The following is a 16,355-nucleotide window of genomic DNA, read 5'->3' as shown; positions in this document are numbered from 1 at the left end:
TACACAGATGAAGCAGCACGTCCTAAACCTGCATCATTATTAAAGATCAAATCTAAAGGCTTGAACACTTGCGCTTGAATTCTTAAATAAGTAGGATACTCTGCAAAAATGTATAGAGGTGTAAATATAACAGTACGACAATATAGTGATTATTTTCCATTTAATTATGTTAATTATTATTATTTTCCATTTAATAGTGACAGTCAAAAACAGCTAAGCAGTGTATCACTGACACTTAACAAATTAGTTTAGTTTAAACAACTGATTACAGCATCAGTAAAGATGAAAAGAAACCTCTCCCATCTCTGAGTTTAGCACTACCAGCTCAGGGTCAGACTGATTTATTCCAGTGCACTCGCACACACACACACACACACACACACACACACACACACACACACACACACACACACACACACACACACACACACACACACACACACACACACACACACACACACACACACACACACACACACACACACACACACCAGCCTCTCTCAGTACATTTAAAACATAAACACTGAAAAAACACATAAAAGAGATCTGCATGAAAGTTACAATAGTGTCTACAATAATCCTATCAGACTCAGTAGGACTATTATTCTCATTGACTTTAATTATTCTGCATATATATAGACAAATATAGCAACATGATAAAGACATGACTATAAGCAGATATGATGCATGAACTACCTGCATGCTGTTCTAGTTGTATTAAAATAGCAGACAGTAATCAGTATTAATTCCACTCTAAATGTCTTTATCTTCTGGTAAATATGTAACCTGTCCTAGACGGTGCAGATGAAGTTGAGTTTGTGGGTCTCTGGCAGGCTGATCCACTGTTTACTTCCAGACTGCAGTGCTCCTGATCTCTCTCCATTGCTGCAGTCTGACACCCCTGTCCCGTTCCCCGGGGCCCAGTTCTGGTAGCAGACAGGTGATCCACTCACCCAGAACCAGATGGGCTGACTACAGGCGAGACGCAGACCCAGCCACACATTAGGGGTGGAGGCGTTTTTACTGACTGTCTCCACCCAGTCCTGAGTTTCATTAGTGAGAACAGAGACCAGGTCCACATGATTCTGTCTGCAGTAGCTCAGAGCTTCCCACCACGTCATCTCCTGTTGAACCAGAATCAGTGGGATCTCTGCAGGGAAAACAATAAATCATTCTCACATTATACAGTTCACTACATTTTGTGCATGTAATAAATCTTCATTCAGCTGTGATCTGGAGCGTCTTTGTTTGTAGGTATTTCTACATGAACTCAGACATTAACAAGGAATTTAAGTGAATATACTTATATATCAGCAACTTATTATTTTCACTTTTATAACAGAAAAGGATCCTGGGTAATGGCAGGTTGCATCATCTCATTTGAGTTGCTAGGTACTATTTAACTTAAAAAAAAAGAAAGAATGTACATGCTGTTGTATTATAGACAGGGGACTTTTATTCTGCTTATTTGTTTTTCAGTTCTGTTCAATTACATTATTCAGGTACAAAATTACTGCCACTGAAACAGTGTGAGAGTGAATCTGCTCCAAACACAAACTTTGAAAATCTAGTGGACATTAAACAGATGAGCTGCATATAATCATGTTGGATTACTCACTTTTATAGCAAATAAATTGATTGGTCACATAGCAGGGTGCATCATTCCATTTGTATGAAAAATATTTGTATAAATTCACACAGTTTTCTTGCCCTCCTTTGTTGTTCGGCTCCCCAGGGTACCAGTCACTGTATGTGGAGTTACTCCCATCTGACCAGATGAACACCTGTAGAGACACATTAATACCTGATCAGTACACATTTATAATCACTGAACTCTCAGCACAGATACAGTCACCCTGCAGATACACTGGCTTGTTGTAACAGGATTATCAGAATTTGCATTACACTTTTAGAGTTATTATAATAACCTTTTAATTACTCAAATTTTCTCACACAGTCCTTTCCAAACATTTTTTTATGCCATATGAGTTCCATATCATAATGTAACTATAATCACTTGCCATTTCTTTGATAAGTAATTTTTTTGCTCAAACATGTTAATGATTATTAATCATCAACACATAATTCTTCAAAAATATAATTCCCTGCAGTATTTATCATGAAGACACTGTCCTGGTCCCCCCTGACTCCTCCCTCATGGTTGTCCCTCTGTGTGTGTGTGTTCATGTGTCTCTGTGCATATGTTTGTGTGTGTTAGTGATGCACCTGTGATTCATCTAACATGTGTTGCGCTCGTGTCTGTGTATTTAAGTCTGCATCTTAGTCTGTACATACACAGATGACGGACATGACAAAGTTCTGGTGTTGCTGCGTGTTCCATGTTGATTAAAAATAAATGTTTTGTGCTCTCTCTCTCTCTCTCTCTCTCTCTCTCATTAGTGCATTAGTTCTATTTGGGTGACCAATGTGAAGCAACTTCATGACAGGAGGGGGTGGAGTTTAAAGGGATGTTGGGAAAAGACTGAAAAGTCAAACATCAGTCTGTGTTGTTTCTGTCTAGAGGATGACATTACACATTGAGCACTACCAAAATGTATAAAGCTTTTCACTTCATAAGGAGGTGTGATGTATGTAGACTGGATTGAATGCACCAATGTGTCATCAACACCACTAGAGGGCACTGCGCTGATCCTTTTACAGTGATCGCCTGTTTACAGATACGCATGCAGATTCCTCAGTAAAGGAGGATAGTTCTGATAGTGAATATGTGTCTGTGTATGTCTCCTAGACAGACTATCTAAAGAACACACAACATCACAGGAGGCACCTTAGAGTTCAGACTTACAGAATGTGCTTTGTTAACTATATACCTTTGTCAGTGTAATCTGTTAATAGCTTATACAGCACATACAATGGCCAGACATTACACACACCAGGTAAGAGCCTGTGTGTTTGTGCTCTGTTTGGTTTTCAGTTATGTAGGACAGGTGTTATATGGGTAGGACAGGTGTTACATGGGTAGGACAGGTGATATATGGGTGGGACAGGTGTTATATGGGTAAGACATGTTTTTTATGGGTAAGACAGGAGTTTTATGGGTAGGACAAGTATTTTATGGGTAAGACAGGTGTTTTATGGGTAGGACAAGCATTTTATGGGTAGGACAGGTGTGATATGGGTAGGACAGGTGTTATATGGGTAGGACATGTAATGTATTTCTTGTCTTAGGGACCAGGACTTTGGGTTTTGTTGTTTTTTGTCTGTGGCTGTTCCTGCCGACTGTCCTTCAGTTCTATGGTGAATGTAGTGAATACTGAACACTGACTGTCCTTCAGTTCTATAGTTTGTGTGGTAAATACTGAACACTGATTAGAGATCTAACTTTGTCCCTTTGTCATTTGTTGATCTTGAATTTGTGATTTGCGTACAGTACACACGGTTGTTCATAGTGTTTGTGCTGTTAATCAGACTGTCCTTCAAACCTTCTCCGTGTGTTTCCATGCCTGTTTATCTGTGTTATTCGGTTTGCTCCCCCCCGTTATGACCCATGACTGCTTCAATGACTACGAATATGGAATTCCCTTGAATAAATCTCGCTCTCCTCAGCGTTTGTGTCCGCCTCCCTGCTCTGCGTTAAGCAGTATGTTACACACTGTCTACACCTGCCTCATGTTTTTATAATCCTCACTCACTAGACTTACATCACTGTAGTTTTGTATGCATATTTTAGCTCAAGTAATAGCTCACCTGAATTATGACATCACATTGGTATAGTTATTATAACGACATTAAATATTCAAACTGCTTACAGTATTGTTGTTCTGGTCAACATTCCGTGTCAGTCCGATCCAATAATTAACTGCTGACTGGTTACTGAGGAGAGTGAGTATAGTATCCATGTCCTCTTGGTTCTCAATGGTTGCCAGATCAGTATAATTTCCTCTGCAGTAGGTCTGAGCATCAGTCCAGCTCTTTAGTTCTTCCACCACATAAAACTGGCGAGTCACACACATGGCAAGAGCCCACAGTCCTGTTAGAATCAAAACCTCCCGTGAGCAGGACACCACAATAATGACACAGCAGAGAGTGTTGGAGATGAAACTGATACTGACCTGAGAACAGCAGGATGAACTGCAGTGTTGAACACATGACTGTGGAGCACAAGGTGTGGGAGATTCACACTTTAAATCACAGTAACACACATCTTTGTTTTTCTCTTATGCCACTTTGAGAAATGACAGTGATAACAAAGAAAAGGTCAGTAAGGGTTAGTACTTAAAACCATTATCAGGGATTTCAGAGCATTAGAGAAACATACAACATGAAGTGTTCTAAAGCACATAAAGGATGAAGACATTTTAGTCTAAAATTCTCACAGTTCTTCTAATTGTGTAAATCAAAAGAATCAAGATTTAAACACTTTTCAGTTTTGTTCAGTTTTAAAGTTCATTAAAAATATGCCGTCTTGTGTGAATATGGCTAAATGAACAATAAAGTGTATTACAAACTCCTATTTGTGGTTTTACATATTTCTTAATTGTGTTTTAAATATCTGATCAGGACAAAGATGCTGTTTCTTGCTTCTTCAATTTTGATGTAACCTACAATGACAGACATTCAATTCAATTCGGTGCACACACACACACACACACACACACACACACACACACACACACACACACACACACACACACACACACACACACACACACACACACAAACACACATACAAATCTCCTGGTGGAATGGTCTGAATTTAACCTTTTCTATTTTTTTTAGCTCCTTCATGGATCACCACCTTATCGTGGTGGAGGTGTTTTCGTGCCTACATGATTGTAGGAGCTAGGTTGTCGGGGTCAATGCCCATGGTAGGGTCTCCCAAGACAAATTGGTCCTAGGTGATGGGCTAGACAAAGAGTGATCCAAAAACCCCTACTAATAAAACTAATAAACTATCATAAAATAAAAAAACTAATAAAAATCGGGACCCAGTAACCCTAGCCCGGAACAGGGTTATCGGGGCCTCATACTGCAGCCTGGCCTGGGAAAGGGGCTCCTTGGCGACCGCCTGGTGGCCGGGTTTCTACTCATGGGGCCCGGCCAGGCACAGCTCAAAGGAGGTACATGGGCCCACTACCTGTGGGAGAGGTAGTAATAGGGGTTCGGTGCATTGTGGATTGGGCGGTGGCTGAAGGCGGGGGCCTTGGCGTACTGATCCTTGGTTACTGAAGCTGGCTCTTGGGACATGGAACGTAACCTCTCTGATTGGGAAGGAGCCTGAACTGGTGTGTGAGGCTGAGAGATACCAACTAGATATAGTTGGACTCACCTCGACACACGGCTTGGGTTCACGGTTTGGGTTGGAGTCCTTGGAGGGGAAACTGGAAGGTGCCCCTTCTGAGGATCCCATTGTTCTGCTGGGGGACTTCAATGACCACGTGGTCAACGACAGTAAGACCTGGAAGGGCGTGATTGGGAGGAATGGCCTCTACGATATGAACCCGAGTGGTGTCTGTTATTGGACTCCTGTGGTGTTTTCTATTGGACTTGCGACCGTGTGACTTGGACACTCGGGTGAAGAGAGGAGCTGAGCTGTCAACCGATCACCACCTTGTGGTGAGTTGGATCACATGGCGGGAGAGGATGCCGAACAGACCTGGCAGACCCAAACGTATCGTGAGGGTTTGCTGGGAATGTTTGTCAGAGAAACCTGTCAGAAAGTTCTTTAACTCCCACATTCGGCAGAGCTTTGACTGCATCAAGAGGGAGGCTGGAGATATTTAGTCTGAATAGGCCTTGTTCCACGCCTCCATTGTCAATGCGGTGGACTGGAGATGTGGCCACAAGGTTGTCTGTGCCTCTCGTGAAACTGAAGCCAGGGTTGCCAACTCTCACGCATTGAGCGTGAGACACACGCATTTGACCGTTTTCACACGCTCTCACGCCACACTTCCGATATCTCACGCCGAAAAAAAATATCCAGTTTATTTACCTCAGATCCACATATATGATTCAATACGTTACTAGTTCGCTAGCTCTGGCGCCATCCACCGGCGATATAACACTGAATCTGTGTCCATTTTACGTTCGCCACCCCCCCCCCCCCCCCCCGCTCAACAACTTTCGTTCGCCGCCCCCCCCCCCCACTCAACAAAATACACTCGCCACCGGCTCCAGGTTAAAATCTCATTCCAAGCGAACATCAAAAGTTGGCAACCCTGCTGAAGCAGTCGTGGATTATTTTGTTAGTTAATATTTTGATCGCGTATACTTTTGAACATCCCAGAAAAGAAAAGGCTTACTTTGGATGGAGTTTATGTCCAGTTGTTCGGCTACAACGTGCTACGAAGGTCTCCTTTGTGTTTGTGAGTAAAAATGAATAATTTTGCATATGAGAATTCGTACTAAATACTAATACTAATACTAATACTAAACATTAGATTATAAACAGTATTGGAGCATTTACGTACTGTAGTACTCAGTATCGTGTAGGATCTTAGTTAGCATGTTAGCGTAGTTAATATAAATTATAACATTTATAATATAACATCAAATTACTTCATTTGGAATTTTCTGGTCTTTCTGTAAGATGTCCAACGTTGTTGTTTGTAATAGCTCCTCAGTTTCATGTAAGGAATTAGTTAGCATGTTAGCTTAGTTGGCTAAGGGTGTGTACAGTAGTGATGGGAATTTCGGCTCTTTTTAGGGAGCCGGTTCTTTTGGCTCAGCTCCTCATAAAGATTCGGCTCTTTTGGCTCCCAAATGGCTCCTTATTAGGGGGGGTGGCGAACGTACTTTGTTGACGGGGGGGTTGGGCTACTATTTCCAGTGCAGTACTTACCCAAGTAACTGTGCGTTACTATTTTTATTTTCCCTAGTAAATATATATATTTTGCTTTCTTCTTGTCTCAATTCTACTTTTGCGTCTGACCGTAGCGCTCGACTCCGCACGTTGCGCGCGACCCTGTGAGAGCGCAAGCACGTTTTACAAGACATACTTTGCAGTGTCCTCCCGTAACAATATGTGGTAGTATAAAGAAACACCTCTCAAAACAGTGGAAGGAACATTTACCTGACGAACTTTAATGTTGCTTTGTGTTGCAAGTGCTGGAATTTTGACTAACGTAGCCTACTTTAAAATGCTTGAAATTGTAATGGTATTTCGTTTCACAACAAATAGCTGTCTGACTTGAACAGTTCGCTTGTATTACGTTTACAAATAAATGTACTAATAATACCGCGCAGCTACACAAACGTAATGTCAGGAGATACTGTAGCGACTACTACTCCTCACGGCGAGTTCACTAACGGACACTTGGCCACTCAAGGAGTCTGGCCCTTTAAGTGACACTGGGGGGGCAGCAACGTCGTGCGCCAGGGTTGCGTTATCAATAAAGTTTTCCTCCTCTGGATTTTTGGATTAAGCAGTTTCTGCCTCGGTTACCGAACCTGCTTCAATACATTGTTACTGTTAAAAATGCACTTCCAATAAAGTGAGTATTGGAAAAATTAATTTTGCTGCTGAATGTAGAGGGGAACCGGCTCAGTCTTAGAGGGGAACCAGCTCTCGTCGTTCACGTAAAAGAGCCGGCTCTTTGAACCGGTTTGTTCGCGACCGACACATCACTAGTGTACAGGGTGTGTCGTATTTGGACATGGGGCTGGTGCACTGGACATACCTTGGAACAAAGCTGTATAACTTTTCAATATTTGCATGTAAATGCTCAATTTTTTCTATGTTGTCAGACAAAACCCTATTGAATTATATTTTATATTGAATAGGTATGATGACAAAATTTTCAAACAGCCCCAAGCTAGACGGAGCTGAAATATACCTTTAAAATGATACCTGGATTTTGAAAATTGGTTGAGAATTGATAAAGTTATGATATTTATAATATCATTTATCTCTTTAAAATATAATACATTAATTACAATAGAAGTCGTGTGACTGAAATTCACATAATCTAATTCTAATTAATCATAATTAATAATTAATCAATCATAATCTAATTCAAAGTGATGTTAACTATATTACCATTTAACAAGACAAGTTTCGATTGCGGTGAAAAAATTACAATTGACAAAATATGGCACATTTACATTTACATGCTGATAATCACATTAAGTTAAAACCACCCAGTCACCCCTTCAGCTCAAATTCTTCAGTCTTCGTCTTTCTCCTGCTGTCCTCAGCCTTTGATTAGTTTAATAAAATATAATCTAAAGTAATATTCTACAAAATAAAGTCCAGTTTTCAAAAGAATAAAAAACAGAACAGAGCAAAGTACTGTACCAAAATGCCTAAATCTTATAAATAACAGTAATTAACAAGACATGCAGAATGACCAGGATGAATATATAAAATGAATTAATGACGTACATCCAGAATGATGTCTGCTGGGTTTGAAGCTCTTTAAAAGTTTTTTCTTACCTGTAAGTGATTGTGCTGCTGCTCTGTTAGTTTGTCTGCTGTGTTTGGTCTTTGCTCTGTGTACATACAGCAGATCTAAACTAAGCTCTGTACAACTGGGTCTTTGTACACATTTTGAATACTTATCTTCACAAATTTCCATTGATCAAAATGCAAATTAAAACACTTCAAATACAACCTTCTTTGGTTGCAGGGACCAAAGATCAGAGCAAGCAGACAGAAGTAGGACTCTTTGGAACAGGACAGTGAGGGTCAGTCTGGGGAAACAGGTCAGATGTCCAGAGAGCATTAGAGAGACACACCCTGAGACCAGACACTGTGCAGGACAGGACGGAAGAGACCAAGACAGGAAGCAAGACAAGTACCCAGACCTGGTGGAGCAGCAGAAAGGTGGAGAAAACAGATTGTGTCCATAGAGGTGGAGGAGGATCTGTAGCTCAGTCTGGTACAATAACAGCAGCCCAGACACCACCTACACAGATGAAGCAGCACGTCCTAAACCTGCATCATTATTAAAGATCAAACCCAAACACCACCTACACAGATAAAGCAGCACATCCTAAACCTGCATCATTATTAAAGATCAAACCCAAACACCACCTACACAGATGAAGCAGCACGTCCTAAACCTGCATCATTATTAAAGATCAAACCCAAACACCACCTACACAGATGAAGCAGCACGTCCTAAACCTGCATCATTATTAAAGATCAAACCTAAAGGTCTGAACACTTGCACTTGAATTCTTAAATAAGTAGGATATTCTGCAAAAATGTATAGAAGTGTAAATATAACAATACAACAATACAGTGATTATTTTCCATTTAATTATGTTAATTATTATCATTTTCCATTTAATAGTGACAGTCAAAAACAGCTAAGCAGTGTATCACTGACACTTAACAAATTAGTTTAGTTTAAAAAACGATGAAAGATGAAAAGGAATCTCTCCCATCTCTGAGTTTAGCACTACCAGCTCAGGGTCCAGTGCGCGCGCGCACACACACACACACACACACACACACACACACACACACACACACACACACACACACACACACACACCTGCCTCTCTCAGTAAATTTAAAACATAAACACTGAAAAAAACACACATAAAAGAGATCTGCATGAAAGTTACAATAGTGTATATCATAATCCTATTAGACTCAGTAGAACTATTATGCTCAATAACTTTAATTATTCTGCATATATATAGACAAATATAGCAACATGATAAAGACATGACTATAAGCAGATATGATGCATGAACTACTGCATGCTGTTCTAGTTGTATTAAAATAGCAGACAGTGATCAGTATTAATTCCACTCTAAATGTCTTTATCTTCTGGTAAATATGTAACCTGTCCTAGACGGTGCAGATGAAGTTGAGTTTCTGGGTCTCTGGCAGGCTGATCCACTGTTTACTTCCAGACTGCAGTGCTCCTGATCTCTTTCCATTGCTGCAGTCTGACACCCCTGTACCGTTCCCCGGGGCCCAGTTCTGGTAGCAGACAGTTGATCCACCCACCCAGAACCAGAAGCTCAGGGGGCAGGTCAGACCCAGGCCCAGCCACACATTAGGGGTGGAGGCGTTTTTACTGACTGTCTCCACCCAGCCCTGAGTTTCATTAGTGAGAACAGAGACCAGGTCCACATGATTCTGTCTGCAGTAGCTCAGAGCTTCCCACCACGTCATCTCCTGTTGAACCAGAATCAGTGGGATCTCTGCAGCAGGGACAGAACAAAGATTTAATTATTCACACATTACATTTGACATTCTTTCGTTAAGAAGTTCTCTGGTTTGTTCCACTTCCAGGTGTTACTGTTGGTGTTGGTGCTTAGTGTTGTCTCTGTCTGATTGATTGTTTGTGTCGTGATTTTTATTGTTTGTTCTGCTTGTTAGATTGTTTTACGTTGTTTGGTTTGGCGGTTGACTTTTTAATTTAGTATTTTGTATTTGGTTAGGGTTCAGTGTGGTTTAAATTTTTTTTTTTGAGCTGAGCTGTCAAACGATCACCACCTAGTGGTGAGTTGGATCAGACTGTGGGCGAGGATGCCGGACAGACCTGGCAGACCCAAACGTATCGGGAGGGTTTGCTGGGAACGTCTGGCAGAGGAACCTGTCAGAAAGGTTTCACTACTTTAACTCCCACAGAGCTTTGCCTGCATCCCGAGAGAGGCCAGAGACACTGAGTTTGAGTGGGCTTTGTTCCATGCCTCCATTTTCAACGCGGCAGACCAGAGCTGTGGCCACAAGGTTGTCTGTGCCTGTCGTGGCAAGAAAGTAAGGGAGGCCATTATGCTGAAGAAAGAGTCCTATCGGGCTTGTTTGACTTGTGGGACTCTGGAGGCAGCAGACAGGTACAGGAGGGCCAAGCGGATCGCGGCTTTGATTGTCGCAGAGGTTCGGTAAATGCATGGAAAGTGACTTTTGATCGGCTCTACAGGCGGATCGGTGCTGCCGCTGCAGAATTGCAGACGCTGTACCGGACCGTTGTGGTGAAGAGGAAGCTGAACCCGGACCCAGATAAGCAGATGAAAATGGATGGATGGATGGATGTTCATGAGCAGGGTAGGAGCTGCAGGCCGGACAGAGGCAGATGTGCCCCGGTGGTGGAACCTCAGGCACTGGTTTGGTAGCCTAGACAATATGGTGTGGTCACTGCAGTAGCGAACCGTGACCATTAAACCTGGGCCTGCTCCCAACCCCCCCGAAAAAAAAATTGTTTCCTCTCCTAATTAACTGCAATAAAGAAAAAAAAATTGAGACGACAGTACAGCTTTAGAAACGCAATAAACAGTAACATATGTACTAGATAACTTCTTAAGCAAAATAAGGTTCCAACAAAATAAGGTTCACAGCTCCGTGTTCCTCGGGAGCGGAATATGTAAACAACGCACACGAGGGCGTCAAAGGAATGAATCGAAACTAGCTAGCGGTGGTACGCTAACGACAACTAGCGTCGCCACAGCGAAGCGGAAGTTATCATACAGTTAAGCCCGCCCACTAAGAGGTAAATGAACAGCGGGCCCACCAACCACCAACATTCTGTGGAGGTATCACAGTCCTGATAGGGACTGTGGTGTCCCTGATAGGGACTGTCCCCCTGATAGGGACACAGGTTCACAGGCTTCCACTTAACTTAACCCCTCCTTCCAACACAGATTGTATAGACACAGTTGAATCATTTATTTGCTTATATTTTTGTAATTGTTTAGATGTCGATTGTCAAACTGTAAGTAGATAAAATAAAATTGGATAAATTATATTATATATATTTATGTTTTAAGAATATTTTTAGGCCCTGTGAGAGGGCGTAGAGGGCCCTGACGGTTCCCCACTGGGTCACTGTGAGTGAAGAATAGGTGGTGTGTGATCCCTTAACACTCCTCTCATTGGTCAAAGCCACAGCTCTGTTCCTTGTTAGAGTTTTATTTCTTAATCATGAGTCAGTGAATTCGGTTTAATATTATTATTATTATTATTATTATTCCTTTCTTTTCCTTTTTTTGTCCTTTTTTTGTGAGCACTAGCCCTGCTCACCACATACAGTTCAGTACATTTTGGTGCTCTTATAAATATGAACATGATATAAATGTTCATTCAGCTGTGATGTGGAAGGTCTGCTTTATGTTTGTAGGTATTTGTACATGAACTCACAGACATTAACAGATAATTTAAGTGAATATACAACATTCAGCAACTTATTATTTTCACTTCTGGGTAATGGCAGGCTGCATCATCAGGCTGCATGTGGGCAGTCATGGGCTCTGTTCGAAATAGCCTACTACATACTGGATACTGCATACTGGACTCAGTATATACTGGATACTGCATACTGGTCCTCGTAGTAGTATGCAGTACAGTTTCCAGTATGCGACAAACGCAAAGCATACTACGGGGTCACGTGAACGTAGCGTTGCATGATGGGATGCAGTACACCACGAAGATAGCTCTGTTTGCGTACTGGAATATTTTGCGGAAGTAGTAGGTCATCCGGGTATGTTTCGCGTACTGAAAAATTTCATTTTGGTCACATACTGCATACGGCATACTGATTTGGGGCTTGATCAGTACGCCAGTAGTATGTAGTAGGCTATTTCGTACAGAGCCAGAGTCTGGTGGTAGGGAACTGGTCTTGTGACCGGAGGGTCGTGGGTTCGATTCCTAGGCCTGAGGCCATGACTGAGGTGCCCTTGAGCAAGGCATCTAACCCCTACTGCTCCCCGGGCGCCGGGCTAGGGCTGCCCACCGCTCTGGGCACGTGTGATCCACAGTCCCCTAGTAATCAATAGTGTGTGTGTGTGTGTGTGTGTGTGTGTGTGTGTGTGTGTGTGTGTGTGTGTGTGTGTGTGTGTGTGTCTGTGTGTGTGTGTGTTCTAACTGCACAGATGGGTTAAAAACACAAGAGTTTGAGTTGGGATCAAAACTCAAAAATCGAGTACAGTAAGTTGCCTTGAAATTTTGAGTTTTCTCTTTTCTCTTTTTTTTCTTTTTCGTTTGTACAGTGTGGCTACAGCACTATGCAGTTTATGGTTTTTGCTAATACAAATCAACCTATTAAACTTTGTTTGATCATTTCCAGTATCTTATACACTTGTATCTGAGGTGAGAAAACTCTACCTCAGAGACGAAGAGTCAGAGCTTTTATTAAACCTAACAGGAAGCTACTTCACAAGAAATACTTTTAAAATAAACCAGAATCTGTATGAGCTCAGTATTGTATCTCAGGAGCATTTTAAAGGTTTTTCTTACCATGTGCTGATTGAGTTGTCCAGTACGTCTGTGTCTGTCTCCTGTTGTGTTTTGTCTTTTCTCTGTGCACTTACTGTCCTTTCTTTTATTTTTGATGCTAATTTGCATGAGATTCTAGATAGTAAAGTGCAAACAAACTCATACCTGTACATTTCCTGGGGGCCTGATATTTACTAAGGTGTTATAATTTACTAATGTTCACACACACACACACACACACACGTGCACACACACAGAGAGAGAGAGAGAGATGTAGATTTCCTGGAGACTGAATGCCTGTTTATCAGTGTTTGTTACCAGCTCATGCAGTTTATCTGAAATATATGTGCCATATTAATTTTTATGATTTCAACAAATGTACTCTGAAATAAGAGGGTCTTTCATAATGCAGAATTTCTCTATTAATTACTTAATATTGATGATTTAAAATAAAATCAAGACTATCAAACTTGTGTATCACACCTATATGACTTCATATTTTAGAATCACTACTTTATCATTTAATATTTTGTGACCTCATATCTTGGCTTACATCTCAATAATGTCACTTTTCTTACAATTTGCATTTTCATTGTCATGTAATGTCCGTTATAGGTACTGTCATGTGGGAAGGTGGACAACTTTTGATGGTTGATATTCAGGACTTTCAAAGTAAATGCCATGATAAAACTCTAATAATGTACACCCAATCTATACACATTATACACAAATAGACACACACACATTCAGACACACAGTATAGAAAATTACTACACCATCTCAAACACATCACATCCCTCCACATCAAAGTGAAAATGAAAACAGCATAATAAATTCTACATGTCTGAGTCAGGATGATTAAGTGAAATATGGCCCCTCAGAGCCACTGTACAGAAGAGGAGTCCACTCTTACACCATTCTCCTTCAACACCATTCAGCCCCTCCAACCGAGAGACAAGATGGAGAGAAGGCTAGTGGATCCACACTTGATCTCCTGGATCACTGATGACCTCACTGGTAGACCTCAGTATATCAGGCTGAAGGACTGTACATCAGAGACTGTGGTCAGCAGCACAAGAGCTCCACAGGTGACTGTACTCTCCCCGTTCCTCTTCACACTCTACACCTCAGACTTCCAGTACAACCCAGAGACGTGCCACATGCAGACGTTTTCAGACGACACTGCCATTGTGGCCTGGTGCAACAGGAACAACCTGCTACTGAACACCTCCAAGACCAAAGAGATGGTGGTGGACGTCTGCAAGGCCAGGTAACTCAACCAGCCTGTCTCCATTGAGGGGGTTGATGTGGAGATGGTGAAGACCTACAGATGGATGATAGATTGGACTGGTCAGCCAACACAGACATCCTGTACATAAAGTACACTGTACACTCCTGGACACTATTACCACTTTACACTATTACCACTTTACTGTACATATATAGTTTTATAGGTTATATATTGTATTATATACCTTATTGTTTTTGTACTTTATTGTTTTTGTATTGTGTAACTGCAACTGGCTCCTAAATTTCCTTTGGGATCAATAGTGTGTGTGTGTGTGTGTGTGTGTGTGTGTGTGTGTGTGTGTGTGTGTGTGTGTGTGTGTGTGGTGTCAGGTCCGTGTGTAACACCAATTAGTGTAGGGTTTCTTTACTGAGTGAGTGATACACCTAATTGGTGAAGAGCTTCTTTATTGAGTTAAGGCACATGTACATGTACTCATAGCTTGAGAGGAAGGAAACCATCACAAATGTTCTGTATGATATCAGAGTTGTGTAAATGTCACATGACAGGATTACAGGTACCTAGAAACAGGTACAGGTTACAGGAACTGGTTAAAAAATATCACACTTTGTGTATATAAGTTTGAATAAACAAATAAGTCAGCCAGAAAATGTCAGCCAGCCAAATTATGCTGTTATATCTTATAACAATCTTCCTTTCCTTGCCAAAACTCTAGAACGGACTGTAGCTACCCAATTAACTGAACACATCGAATCAAATGAGCTGTTTGAGGTGTTTCAGTCCGGCTTTAGAAGAAATCATAGCACTGAAACTGCACTAATGAGGGTGGTAAATGATCTTCTTATTGCAGTTTAGATCTGAATCGTGCATTTTCTCACACGGTGTCCCTCAGGGTTCAGTGCTTGGTCCACTACTTTTTATACTGTACTTGCTCCCTCTTGGTGACATTATTAGGGGTCATGGGCTACAGTTCCACTGTTTTGCTGATGATGTACAGATATACATATGCACTAAACCCTCTGTCAGTCTACCGCCTCCTGTTCTGACTAAGTGTCTAGCTGATGTGAGGACATGGATGAAGGAGAACTTCTTGAGTCTTAACATTAACAAGACAGAGGCTATATTAATTGCTTCTTCTCAAGAAGTTTGGCAATAGTGCTGTCTCTATTCCTGAATTTACTGTCACATCATCAATCCAGATCAGAAATCTGGGAGTCATCCTAGACTCAACCCTCTCATTTGAACAACACATTAAGAACATCTGCAAGACAGCCTTTTTTCATTTAAGGAACATTGCTAAGATCCGACCATTTCTTTCCCATACTGCTGCTGAGGCTATTGTTCATGCATTTGTGACATCTAGAATTGACTACTGCAATGCTGTATTGCATGGACTCCCGGCTTGGCTGTTGAACAGGCTTTAGTATGTGCAAAACTCAGCTGCGAGGGTTTTAACTCATACCAGATCCTGGAAGCATATTACGCCCACTCTGGAACGTCTTCACTGGCTTCCTGTCCAGTATCGTATTCAGTATAAGGTCATTGTGCTGGTGTTTAAATCTCTGCATGGCTGTGCACCATCCTACCTCAGTAGTCTTCTCCAAACATACTCTCCAGTACGCACCTTGCGCTCGTCAGAGCTGCACTTGCTCAAAGTTCCTAGCAGCAAGTTGTGCACTGTTGGTGATAGGGCCTTTAGTGTGGCTGGGTCAAAGTTATGGACCTGTTGGTGATAGGGCTTTTAGTGTGGCTGGGTCAAAGGTATGGAACAGTTGGTGATAGGGCCTTTAGTGTGGCTGGGTCAAAGTTATGGACCTGTTGGTGATAGGGCCTTTAGTGTGGCTGGGTCAAAGGTATGGAACAGTTGGTGATAGGGCCTTTAGTGTGGCTGGGTCAAAGTTATGGACCTGTTGGTGATAGGGCCTTTAGTGTGGCTGGGTCAACGTTATGGACCTGTTGGTGATAGGGCCTTTA

The 16,355-nt window shown here is 41.7% G+C and overlaps 1 protein-coding gene across 1 annotated transcript; it reads right to left on the bottom strand.

Annotated features, from left to right (window-relative positions):
• Positions 1–277: 277 nt before the first annotated feature.
• LOC143475448 (C-type mannose receptor 2-like) lies at positions 278–13,305 on the bottom strand. The gene is made up of 9 exons (XM_076973304.1): positions 13,298–13,305; positions 13,154–13,194; positions 9,770–10,122; positions 8,767–8,867; positions 8,396–8,496; positions 4,074–4,112; positions 3,771–3,991; positions 1,619–1,784; positions 278–1,150 (listed from the first exon to the last, which is right to left on the bottom strand). Exons 1-9 carry the CDS (start codon positions 13,303–13,305, stop codon positions 792–794), a joined length of 1,389 nt encoding a protein of 462 aa, XP_076829419.1. The 3' UTR covers positions 278–791.
• Between the last annotated feature and the right edge of the window lie 3,050 nt (positions 13,306–16,355).

Source organism: Brachyhypopomus gauderio, chromosome 14, assembly GCF_052324685.1.
Source record: "Brachyhypopomus gauderio isolate BG-103 chromosome 14, BGAUD_0.2, whole genome shotgun sequence".
NCBI classification, from domain to species: Eukaryota; Metazoa; Chordata; class Actinopteri; order Gymnotiformes; family Hypopomidae; genus Brachyhypopomus; species Brachyhypopomus gauderio.
The sequence above is the reverse complement of the archived record's forward strand: the minus strand, read 5'-3'. Positions and strand labels throughout refer to the sequence as shown.

What these genes read in the sequence shown, in the direction of transcription:
- LOC143475448 (XM_076973304.1), bottom strand. An exon ending in GACAACTCAATCAGCACATG is followed by an intron (nt 10,123 to 13,153) that starts GTAAGAAAAACC and finishes TCCCTGCTGCAG; the next exon opens with AGATCCCACTGATTCTGGTT. An exon ending in TCAATTTATTTGCTATAAAA is followed by an intron (nt 1,151 to 1,618) that starts GTGAGTAATCCA and finishes TTTTCCCTGCAG; the next exon opens with AGATCCCACTGATTCTGGTT.